At 50.7% G+C, this 13,015-nt stretch overlaps 1 protein-coding gene across 1 annotated transcript in view; it reads right to left on the minus strand.

Annotated features, from left to right (window-relative positions):
- The window catches only part of ADAMTS7 (ADAM metallopeptidase with thrombospondin type 1 motif 7), a 54,110-nt gene extending 46,683 nt beyond the window's left edge, over positions 1–7,427 (minus strand). The window contains exon 1 of the mRNA XM_057725095.1: positions 7,120–7,427. Coding sequence (XP_057581078.1) covers positions 7,120–7,219 — 100 coding nt within the window. The 5' untranslated portion in view covers positions 7,220–7,427. The remainder of the gene's footprint in view (positions 1–7,119) is intronic.
- Positions 7,428–13,015: the final 5,588 nt, after the last annotated feature.

Raw genomic sequence — 13,015 nt, forward strand, 5'->3', positions numbered from 1 at the left:
TTCCAGCTCACACACACAAGGTTCCCGCTCCAATCTCCTCTCTGCTACACCTCCCTAGGCCCACTGGCCTCCTTGCCGTTCCTCAAAGTCAGACAGGCTCCTGCCTCACGACTTCGCTTTGCTGTTCCCTCCACCTGGAACACGCTCTGCTCAGTTTTCCACCTGACTAAACCCTCCCTTCCTTCAAGTTCTTCCTCGAGCTCTCCTGGCTTTGTTTCAAAATTGCAACTCCCTGTCTCTCCCTATCCCCTCTTCCCTGCTTTATTTTTCCCCATAGCACTTCTGACATACGGTATCACATAACGTCTCCATTCTTTCATCTATTTTTCTTTCTCTATCTCCTCCTAGTGTGAACTCTAGGAGGGCAGGAATCTTTATAGTCTTTGCTGAAAATTTTAAGTGCCAGAAGAGTGTCTGGAAACTAGAGATTTCTCAGTAAATATTTGTGTAAAATCTGTAGAATGGGGATAATAACTTACACTTTGGGGGCTGAGGATTAATTGAACTGAACTATACTCCACACATAGCGGTGCCTGGCTCACGGGACATGATGGGAATTATGATTATTATGACTATTATTAGCCTGATGGATTTTTTTTTTAAGTGCCCGAGGGTTCTGCACACATCTCCAGGCCTCCTAAGATATGGGGAGTTAGAGAAGGACCACCCAGGTAGGGCTGCCTGGCCCCTCATCACTACCACTTCAAGGAGCAGCCCTAGTTTATTTCTTTCACATTTAAGACTGAATGAAAAGCTTCCAGGGCTGGAAAAAATTTGCAGACTTCTGCTCAGGCCTTTGCATTTGCAGAATCCTCTCCTGGTCATTCTCTGCTTGGATTTCCCAGGAAGGCTTCATTCTTAACCTTTTTTTTTTTTTTTTTTTTTTTGCTATGGACTCCTCAGAAAAATGTTTTTAAATGTATAAGATTAAATATACCAAGGAAATACCAAGGACATTGATGATACTGAAATACAGTTGTCAAAATAATTTAAAAAGTAGATGTGAAATTACGTGCTCCTTTACTAACATATTAAACAAAATCTAGCAAATTTAACAACTCTGGTTATTTAGAAGTAGTGATAAACGTCAATCTTATTTCAAGGTACCTGCAGCTGTACTGAGATAAGATATTTTGTTTTTTCCTATTGGTAGCAAAATCACAAATGCTGCCAACACTATTGTGATTTGTTGCTAATATTTATAATTGAAGGAAATGCTAAATTTCACTTCAAATTTAGAAAAATTAAAGACGTAATATATTCCCATCCAAGTTCATGGATCCTCTGAATTCTACCCAGGTCCCTGTGGCTGCAGATCCAGGTTAGGACACCTGCAGTAGCGTCCCCAGGTTGCTTCTGGAGAAAGCAGAGACATTCAGAGAATTGCGGAGACTGGCCTAAAGCCACACAGCAAGAGTAATGAAGTCACCCAGATGGCTTCAATCTCTCAGTAGCACTGTTCTACATTCTCAGCAGTCCATCCCTTGCTGGGCCTCAGTTTCCCCATCGCTAACATAAAGGAGCTGGACTAAATCAAGTTTCTCAAACTATTTTGGCCACCAGACCTAGGCTTCAAAAGAAATCTCATGTGGACACATACACACATAAGAGCACCACTGCTGGGGGTGGGGAGGAACCCCAGGGCTGATGGTCTTGTTCCCTCTCCTCTACCGTTCCCAGGCTCTGCGGCACAGGTAGGAAACTGGCCCATCTGAGCTTTCTCCCAGCCTCAGGTCCTGCCCAGATCAACTGGCTTTATGCCCAGCTCCTGGGATCCTGGCTGCTCAGGACAGTGACCCCTCAAGGCCACAAGAATGCCCGAGTGCCCTGCAGCTGTCCCACAGAGCTGCCTGTGTGGCTGCTGCTGGGGCTGGAAGGGAAGCCAAGCCCCGTCTGAGGTTCCATCCAGGCCAGGCTGCAGAAACCCAACTTGCCGTCCACCCTGTCTCCTGCCAAACCACATATAAAGTGCCCTGCACACACCAGTGGTGTGCCCCCCTGCTGAGGACATCCGCCACAGTCCACAACTGCCCCAGCAGGCCAGCCATCAGGGCACAGTCCTCTAGGAGCAAGCTCCGAGGCAGGGTGGGCTGGCGTGACTTGCTGTGTGGCTCTGGACAAATTTCCCATGTCTCTGAGTTTCAGGAGGGCACCAGTGCAAGGATTTTCCAGACTTTTCAGATGAGAATTTGTTAAAAAACAAATTCCCAGGCCCTGCCTCAGACCCACTGAATCAGCATCTCCAGGAAATGGGACTGGGAAGCTGTGTTTTTACCAGGAGCCTCAGGGGACTGTGATCATCAGGGAAGTTAGGAAATTCCTCACTGGAAGTGAACCGGCCTGAACATCAGCAGTACCTGAAGAGCTCTGAAAAGCTGCAGCTGCCCAGGACCCAGCCCAGAGATTCTGACTCCATGGATCCAGGGCTCTGAGGCCCCAGAATCTGTATTTTCTTCTGTATTTTTCTAAACCTTTTGGGGATTCTGATGTAACCATTTCAGTGCCAGCAATTGGAAGCCATTGAGCTGGAAAACTTAAGGAGACTTCTTGCTCTGACATCCTAATAAGGGCATTTGGGGTGGTGACTCCACAACCATGGCCTGCAGACATGTTTTTCTGTTTGTCAGTGTATTGATTTGGGAGGTGGGGTGGTTTGTTGAGCTGGCAAAAATGTTGGAAAGTATTTTATCAGTTGCCAGTGTTTAAAAAAATCACTTGATTTTGTACAAAAATCTCAATTTTCAGCTTAAAGTCTTATCATCCATCCACGTCAGACCTAAATTCAAGCTTATCAAAAGTGACTCTTTAGAGAGGGCCTGTGCGCTCCACCATATGCCTCAGTCTACACCACTCCCTATGGTGTTCTCAATGGTGTAGCTAAATATAGGTTGCCCCCAGCTTCACACTTGTATTGTTTTTCATTCAGTAAAGAACTGAATCTCTAACAAAAATGGGAAAACAAGAGATGGGCCGAGAGGCCCCATGTTTCAAGAAAAATATCTTCCCACCAGCCTTGTTACATTACCTGCCTGGTCCATGGCATTTGGTGTTGTGGAGGAGAGTTAAGTGCCCCAAAGTCCAGGAAAGTGTATAAGACACCATCCTAGCCCTCCGAATAGAGAAACAGGTGCAGGGTATCCATGATTCTTACCCCTGGCACAGTGCTGAGAAGGCCCAAGAGAGGGGAGGGGATACCCCACAGATGGATGGGGAAGAAGAAAAGCTTCTTCACAGGGGCACATGTGAAATGTCCCTTGACATATGGGTACATATTTAAGCATGAAGATGAGGAGGGCATCTTGGTGATGAACACTATGTGGCAGACCCTCACAGAAGTAGGAAAAAGCTGGGAGCGAGGGGAACAGCTGCAAGAAGCTTGGCCCAGGCACATGTTTTGTGAAACGAGAGACAATGGAGTGACAAAATAATGCATTGTATCCAAAGGATGGGCTTTGAACATAGAAAGACCGGGGTTTGGGTGCCAACTTGGCCACTTAATAGTTGTGTGGCCTAGACAGTCACTTCATCTTGCTGAGCCTCAGTTTCCTCATCTGCTCAGAGAATCCAGGTCAGAAAACTTAAGGAGGGTCACAGGGCAAACAGATGGAGAATAAGACAACAGCTACACTCCAAGGCTTTGTTTTAAATGACTATTAACAGCAGTTCCCAGGGCATGAACCATCACGGCCAAGGCTGCTAAAGACAAGCTGAAGGTCTAGAGGTGCTAATGCCAACCAGCCCTGAAGTGGTCTGCATACCAGAAAAACGAAAGCTACATGGCACACTTCTAGGTAATAGCAGTGTCCTCAAACGTGTGTGGGTGGGAGAAGGAGTATGTATGTGTCTGGGGAATCAGAACCGCTGGGGAGAAATGGCTCCAAGAGCTCAACGGTGTCCCTGGGGAGGGATCCATGACCTTGGGGATATGCAGTCCTGTTAAGAATCCCTGCTCTAGACCTTGGAAAATTATTGCAAGACAGAAATTCAAGTGAGTTATAAAGATGCATCCTCTTAAGTTCAAAAATGTGATGGGGCTAAGTAGAAATATGCTGCAGGCGAAAGACATTAGAACTAGTGTGCTCTAGAGTCAGACTGCCTGGGTTTGAATCGCAGCTCTGCCACTGACAGCTGTGAGGTCGTGGGTAAATTACTCAACCACACAGTCTCAGTTCCTCCATCTGTAAAATGGGTATGATAATAATATGTAAGAATTCAGTGAGTTAATACATAAGTACTTAGTACAGTAGATAACACATAGCAAATGTGAACTATGACTGAAAATTAGCAAGAGAAGTTCTAAAGTATACATAGCTATTTCTTTAAAAACCTGTTTTATGTCTTTGCCTAATGGCATAATAAAATATTTTTTAATGCAAAATTTAAAAATACTTAAAGGATGTTACCACTTTTACTGCAATAATTTTCATCTTGTTTTGTTCTGCATTCATTTTCAATAGTCAATCTGTATCATTTTTCCATTAAAATATTTTTAAATGAGGACAGAGTGAGTTAAAAAATAACTCTTTCAATGTCTCTGATAGCTAGCTGATCCCCTGGTAGAGATCGTGGTGGCTGAACCTACCACCACCCAGTGCCAGCAAAGGGTAATTGCAGGTTCCAGTCTCTGGTTTGTGGGTGCATCAGAGCTGAGCCAGCTAGCAGAGCTAAAGCTACAGCAGGATGGGAGCACGGAATGCCAGTGGTTTATGGCTGAGACTGTCCTGCCAGGGAGGTTAGTTGGTTGTGATTGGACTGAGTTCCTGCCACAATGGGTGTTGAATACTTTGCATATCACCCCTAGGTGACAGAACTGTCACTTTGGAGCTTCTACCAGAGAAATGCCAACATGGTGTTTACCCTCACCTCCTAATCGAGTACCTAAGTTACAATCCAGCCCTTCAAATGACCCACAGCTCATGCCAAAGAGAAAAAATAACCAGGGTGTGTGTGTGTGACACACACTCTCCTCTTCGAGTCTGTCCTCACTTGCCTGCAAGCACATGTGTGCACATGGACACAGAGCTCACATGTGTGATAACAGTGTTTTAATGCCCCCCCTCCCTGCTCCAGTCCCAGCAATCCCAACAAGTTCTTGGTTTGTCACATTTTCCTAAAAGTGAGCGCAAGATGTGCTCTTTGGCCTCAAAGAAGGTAGCATTCAGTGGGCAGAGGCTCCAGTCTACATCCCCCAGGAGGGTCCAAAGAAAATGACAGCTCAGCAGCCTCAGGGTCAGGGATCCTGAGCAGGAGCAGGCTGGGGAGAGCCCCATGCTACGTATCTATGGGGATACTAGAGACAGACACTCACACTGAAGGGGGACCCAGATTAGACAGGAAGGGTGCCTGCCTTGCCTCCACCCCAAATGGCAGGTCCATGTTACAGGACACATCACAGACTCCCTGATCTTACTGGGTCTGCCTAGCAGATTAATAAAATCATGGCCACCACACAGTAGTCTCTCTGCCCTGTACAAAGCAATCACGTTCAGCGTCTCACTTAATTCTCACAAAAACCGTTGGAGGTAGATACCATTATCCCCATTTAACAAAATGGGCAAGCTCATACATGTGTCTGGCCTGCAGTAGAAGTAAAGCGGACCCTGACCACAGGGGACTCCCCCCCCCCCACCTTTCTCCCACAGCTGCCAGGGGGCCTGGACCCAAGTTTAGGCTCAGGGGCAGTTCCTTGGGGCAACCGCTTTCCTGCTCCCTCATCCCTATCACCTGGTTCATCCTCATAGGTCCTCAGCAGTGGGAAAACACAGGCTTCACCCAAGTAGCCCAGGAGTCCAAGCTGGTAGGTCACTCTCCTCTCTGAACCTTTCCCTCATTTATAAAAGGACTTTCCATCACACACCTTGGTAGGGTGGCTGTGGAGCTGATGAGAAATGAGAACTAGGGAGGCTGGCACATAGCATTTCTCACTAAATGTTTGCTCTAATCCGTACACATTGCTGCTAGATGGGGAGCCTCCTCCCTAAAAGACTGCCTTCATCAGCTGCTGCCCTCAACGGTGCCCCAACCTCTAAGATCTGGTTTCAATGTCCCCTACATTCCGGCCGCTTTGCTTTTCTAGCCTCACAACCACAATCCCTCTGCTGGAGAGGAAGGTCTCCCCCAGCCCCAGCAGGCAGGCCTCATCTAGCCACCCGCCTCCACCAAGCCCGGCTAGGATGCACCCCCTCACCCCGCCCCCCAGACACATCCTTCCAGCCCATCCAAAGTTCATCCATCCTTCCAGTCCCTCCAAGCACAGGCCCCTCCTCTCCTACAAAGCCTTCCCGACTGCCTAGCCAGAACTGCTCTCCCCACTATTGGACCCGCCCCCATCAGTCCATGAGCTCCCTGAGCGGCAGGCCAGGGGTCCTCTACATCCTCTGGTCCTAAATTCTCCGGACGCTCCAGGAGCTCCGCGGCCCGGCGGCCCGCGGCGGAGCAGGATTCCGGACGCGGGCCAGAGGCTCGTCGGAGGCCGGCCGGCCGGGGCGGCGAGAGCCAAGCCCAGGGCGGGGGGGTGAAGAAGCTCCTTCTCCCCGGTCCACTCCCGGCGCCTTCACACTTGGGGGAGGCGGAGGCAGGAAGTGCAAGGACCGCGCGAGACCCGGCCCGGGGAGCCGACGGGGGCCCGGCAGACACCTAGAGGCGGTGGGCCGGGGCCGGGGCCGGGGCGCGGCAGGGGACCCCGGGGACCTGCGACCCCGCGCCCTCGTCCGCAGCGCCCCGGCCAGCCTGCTTTCCAGGCCAGGCACTCCGGGAGGGCGAGAAACCGAATCCATCGCGTGTGGCCGCGCTCCGTCCGGTCCCTCCGACGGGAGAGCCCCGGCAGAGTCAGACGCGCTCTGCGGCTCCCGAGGTGGGGAAACTGGAGCCCGAAGGGCGTAAGAGACTTACTGCGGCTACAGGCGGGGCGGGTAGCGGAGCCGGGGGCTGGGGAAGGCGCGCGGGAGGCGCGGTGTCTCCTCCCCAACCCCGCCTGGTCCCTAACGCCAGGGGGCGCCACATCTCCCGGCCGAGCCGGGCAGGCGCGGGCTCCGGCAGAGGTGAGAGGGGGCGAAGCGGCGGCTGGAGACGCCGGGAGCGGTGGCACGGCCGGCCGGCCCGGGCGGAGCGGCCACCCACCTGGTGCGGATTCGTGGGCGCCGGGCGCCAGAGCGCAGAGGAACAGGAGGAGGGGGCTCAGCCGCGGCGCGGGTCTGCGGAGACTCGGGCCGCCGGGCATGGCCGGGGCCGGGCGGCCGCCTGGCGACCCCGCGCGCACGCTCTCGTCCGTCCCGTCCACTCGCTGTCCGGTCCCGGGTCCGGCTCAGGACATGCCCGACTCGCGTGCAGCTCCCGCGTCCCCGGCCCGGACTCCGGCCAAGCGTGCGGCTGCGCTCGGTCCGCGGGCAACAAAGGCTGCAGGGCCCGCCCCCTCGGCCGGCTGCGGAGGCAAAGAAAAGAGCGGAGAGTGAGAAGGGGAGAAAGAAAGAAAGGGAGAGAGGGAAGGAGGGGGGCGGGGGGAGGGAGGCCGCCGGCCGCCGCCCCGCCCCCGCCCCGCCCTCCCGGCCCGGCTCGCCCTCGCCCCGCCCCCGCCCCGCCCTCGCGGGCCACTGCGGGCCCCTGCCGGCGGCCCACCGCTCAGGGGCGCAGCGCGGGGCAGGGCGCAAGTGGCGCCCCCCGACGGCCGCTTGGCCGCCCACCGGGCCGAGGGCGCCCTCTGGCGGTAGAGCCGAGCAGGGCCCTCCCGACCTGAGCCCGCCAAGGGCCCCCAAAGAATCTGGAATTTCTGGAATTTCTGCCTCGTCCCTAAACTGTGCAGGAGGAGGCGCCCTTCGGTGTACTCCCTGGGCTGGGCAGGCCTGCCCTTCTAAGGAAAAGGAACACACGGAGGCCTCCTGAGGGTCCAGCGTCTCCAAAGTTAGCTGGGGAGAGAGGCCCAGACTCTTCCCAGGTGGGCAGCTGTTTCCCACGCGGCGCGGGCTCGGGTCCCTCAATTCCCCACGTCCAAACTCCTTTCCAAGTGTCTGCCTGGAGCGAAGCACAGCGTTCGGCCCACGGGCTGGAGCCCACAGACTCTCAGCAGGGGTGCCCTGAGAGCTTGGAGGCCAGCCAACCCCAGCCTCACATCCTCCGCTTCAAACACCCGCCATCTGTCCTTCCGTGGCCCCAGCCCTGATTCTGGCTTCCTGCTCCCTCCCCCGATGCTCCCAGGAGCCCCCGCTCCTGTCAAGGAACATTCCCACCCTCCACCTCCTGCTGCATTACACGTGGGCTGCCTCTTGTTCCTCGGGACAGTGGTGGTCCGCCTTCTTCCCCTGCCCAGCCCCCACCCCGCACACCCACCCCTCTGCTGCCCACATACCTCCTCCCTGTTCAGCCTCACATGCACTTTCCCTCATTCCTGGAAGCTCCCTCTGGCTTCTTCACCCCAAGCCCTGCTGCCCTCCTGGGGGACTCATGTAGCACAGGGCTACAGAGTTCCTTGACAGCCTCATGTCTAATGACCCTCCCCTGCACTTTAGCCGCCAGCTCTCACTGCCACAGCCTAGGCTGCGTCATCCCCAGCTGCCCACTCTGAAATCTGAAGATCAGATGCTCCACTCTCAGACCACGCACTGATGTCTTTCCCACCCTCCTTGATTATTCATAATCACACTATGTATTTTCCTTCCTGCAGTCTCTTGTCACCAGCCTCTTCCCCCCACCTACCTGCCCCTCCTGGCTTCACCTATTTCCCTCCCTAGTTACACTCACTGCTGGACCCCTGGCCCCTACCCAACCACTTTCCATTTCTCCCCTGTCCCTAACAGCAGTTGGCCTTGCCGCCAGTGACGGGGAAAGTTCAGACCACCACTTCCTGCCCCCCACACCCCCACCCTGTGCACCAAGCATCTCTAACTGGCACCCATGCATTTTCCCTCCCTCTGAATGCAATGGAGCAGGCAACTTCCAGCAGTCAAAGACAAATGCTTCCACCAGGTCTCTGTGCTCCCTTCCCCTCTTGTCTCCCCAAGGACCTTGCTCTAGGTGTTCCCCTCTTTCCTTGGTCTCCATTGGCTCCTGACCCTTAGTCTAAAAGCATTCTGATCTCACAGATGTAGAGAACAGGCATATGGACACCTAGTGGGGAAAGTGGAGGGGTGGGGGAGGAGTTTGGGGTGGGATGAATTGGGAGATTGGGATTGCCATATATACATTACTAATAAGAAAAAATATCAAATTGTACACTTCAAATATATGCAGTTTATTGTATGTCAAAAAATAAAAAGAATTAAAAGTAAATAAATAAATAAATAAAAACATTCTGGTCTCCCTCCTATTGAAGATACTGATTATACCTCTCCATGGACAAGTGGTCCCTCTAGTTCCCACCCCACATCTCTGCTCCCTTTCTCAGGGTAACTTCTCCAAGGGGTTATCTAGATTTCTCCTCCTCCCATTTGCACCTCAGGCTCACCGCCTCCACCATCTTCCATCCTGGTGCCAGAGCCATAGGACCCTTTTCAGTCCTTCTCACCTTGACCTGCCCGATGCATTCTAGAGGTGCCCTCCCCACTCCTCAACTCTGCCCTCATCCACCTGGCAAATCTCCTCTTCACCCCACAGGTGTTGGATATTCATGGGGGCCACAGCAGTGAATGAGAGGGTCACGGTCTCTGGAACTCTCACTCTGGAGGAGAGCCACAGGCCACACACTAGTAGGCAGACGTATAAACAAGAGTAGCTGCTGAAAGGGGCTATGAAGAAAATAAAACTGGGAGGCTAGAGGGCCTCCTTTCCAAGGGGTCGGTCAAGGAGGGCCTTCCTGAAGATGTGACATTTACCAGGCATGTGAAGGTGAAAGGGAAGAGATGGACACACACTTGGTGCATCTGAGACCTGTCTTTTCAGGCTTAGCTTATATGTCACCTCTCCCAGCAAGTCTTCTGCCACTCCCTTCACAGGGTCCCCAGAGCACCCTTTACCACCCCCACCGTGGCACAGATCACACTGCATTGCTGTTGTCTGTTTATGTGTCTGTCAACCCGGCCACACTGTGAGATGCTCAGGCTGTGTCTTCTTTGTTTTGTAATCCCAGCCCCCAGCACAGTAAGCACCAGAGATGGAGAGGATCTGGGGAGGGGACAGACAGTCCTCCCTGGCAAGCACCACAACCTGCTGTCCTCATGCCTTTGGTGAGCTGCCAAGGCCAAACATAGATTAGAGGATTTTCTGAAAGGCAGCTTCAGAGTTTGTGTTTTCAAACCCATCAGCTGACAACAGTCCTCACCTGTTTCCATTTGTGTCCCACGTCCTGGCCTTTATTCTGTCCACACCCTGCTGGGCTGCCTTCATTTTAAGCCTCCTCAGGAACCATGCTGGACACCACAGGATACAAAAGAATGTGAGGTTTAGTTCTGCCCTCATGACACAAATAACAACCTAACCGGAAAAATAAGGCCAGCCAACGCCAACTTTGGGGGGTGAAGTGTACATTTTGAACAAAGCAAGAGATTTGATATTTCAACATGTAATTGTCCGGAATGTCAGGTATCTGACTAGAATTCCCCCCCCCACCTCCCCCTCAAATCTTGATAAAATTATAGTTTGTTTTTTAAATGATTATTATGCTATGCAGCCCAACATCTCCAGCAAGATTTAATTTAGCTAAAACTCCAGAAACTGATCAAACTAAATAAGAAACTAGATTCATTCTACTTCTATATATCCACTTATGTATTAACAGATTGCTTAAAAAGTAGCAAGTAGAGCCCTGTATATTTAAAATCATAGGTGAATTGATCAAAAAGACACATGCACTCCAATGTTCATTGCAGCACTCTTTACAATAGCCAGGACATAGAAGCAACCTAAATGTCCATCAACAGATGAATGGATAAAAAAGTTGTGGTACATATATACAATGGAATATTACTAAACTGTAAAAAGCAATGAAACTGGGACATTTGTAGAGACATGGATGGACCTAGAGACTGTCATGCAGAGTGAAGTGAGTCAGAAAGTGAAAAACAAATATCGTATATTAACACATATGTGCAGAATATAGAAAAATGTTACAAAGCAACCGGTTTGCAAGACAGAAATAGAGACACAGATGCAGAGAGCAAACATGTGGACACCAAATGGGGAAACTGGAGCGGGTTGGGGGAATGAATTTGGAGGTTGGGATACCAAATTGTACACTCTAAATATATGCAGTTTATTGTCTGTTAACTGTATCTCAATAAAAGTTCTTAAAAAAATAAATGCATTGATAACAATGAAAAAATGAGGCATATACTTTTAAAAAATACTATAAAACCTCTTTCGGCCTCAACTTTCTTGTCTGTCTAATGGAGACAGTGATTCCCACTCCTATTTCACAGCTTTCTAGAGCAGTGGTTCTCAACCAGGGGTGATTTTGCCTCCATGGAATTCTGCAATGTCTGGAGGCGTTTTTTGTTTTGTTTTGTTTTGGTTATTAGGGGAAGCGTGCTACTAGCATCTGGCAGGTAGAGGCCAGGGATGCTGCTAAACATCCTACAATGGAGAGGTCAGCTCCGCCCCCAAAACAAAGAATTATCCACCCCCAAATGTCAATAGTGCCAAGGCTGAGAAATTCTGGTCTAGAAGATTTAAAATAGTTTGAAGGCACTTGGCAGAGTAAAAAACCCTTTGTTTTAGTATTTTGTTTTATTTTGTGATTTTTGGTAAGGCAAGCACAGGATAAACATTTAAACTTTACAAACAGTGAAAAGTAACTCTTCCCTCCCAAAGCTGACCCCTAGTTCCTCAGTGCTCCTTCCCAGGGGCCATTACTGTTTCAGTTTCTCCTGAATCCTTCTAGAAAAATTCTATGCGAATACAAAGTTACATTGTACACACATGGTGGCACATATACACTTATACCTGGCTTTTTTCATTTAACAATACAGATTGGATATGGGAGATGGGCCAGCATCCTTACTTATGGACCTGCTGCAGTCTTTTAATAGCATGTGGCACATAAACCAGAATGTAAGCTCCATGGGGGCAGGAAATCTTTGTTTTGCTCATTAATGTATCCTAGGCATTTAGAATAATAGCTGGCATATAATACACATTCAGTAGATATTTTCAATTATTCAAATAAATGTTGGATGGTTGACATTCCATTATTTGTTTATGCCATTATACCCATCTCCTACTGGTGGATATTTAGGTTGTTTCTGATCTCTTGCTGTGACTATCCTCCGTGCATCTGGGTGAGTACATCTGTAGGATAAAGTCCTGAACTGGGATTGCTGTCAAGGGCATGTGCATTTGTAACTCTGGTAGGTAAGTATTGCCAAATTAAGAGCATTATTTTTGCTGGGTCCCTTCCACCCCAGCAAATTGCAAGAACTGTGAAAATAATTTTAAATGCTAATTTAGGGTATAGATTGCTAAACAGGGATGCCCCCAAAAGCTCCCTCCGTGGGACAGGAACTGGGCTGAGTAAAAGCTGGCCTTGGAAATGCGCAAGATGATTGACTTGGAAGGGGATAGGCCTGATTAGCCGTTGTCCTGGAAGCCCTGGAGACATGGGTGTTCTCAATATATTCCCATACTTTGCAGCACTGCGGCCTTTGCCTGCCAACTACCCAGCCTTAGGAGGGGGGCCTGCCCCCATACTGCCATAAGGGACAACACCACCGGAGTCATGGACGGCAGCCACAGGGAGATTTCAGAGCTGTCAGTAAGCTCAGGGGACAAAGGTCCAAGCTTGGCTTCCACTGTCTCACCAGCAGCCATCTGGGCAGTGAGAATGATGAAGAGGAGAACTGTGATACTGAGTGAGCGCTGCATCCCACGTGTGGGCAATATGCTTTACACACAATGTCTCATGTAATCCTTCTCCCAAAATGAAGTGCACACTATTATTACCTTCATTTTACGGATGGAGAAACTGAAGCACAGAGAGGTCAAGTAGTCTGCTGGAGGTCCCAGCACCTGAGTCCCTGAGCACTACACACCTCTGCCCCCCAGATGGCCAGTTTCAGCTTCTATGCATCAAAGAGTGTTTCTTCCTGGCTCC

The sequence above is a fragment of the Hippopotamus amphibius genome, chromosome 2 (genome assembly GCF_030028045.1).
Source record: "Hippopotamus amphibius kiboko isolate mHipAmp2 chromosome 2, mHipAmp2.hap2, whole genome shotgun sequence".
Classification (NCBI taxonomy): domain Eukaryota; kingdom Metazoa; phylum Chordata; class Mammalia; order Artiodactyla; family Hippopotamidae; genus Hippopotamus; species Hippopotamus amphibius.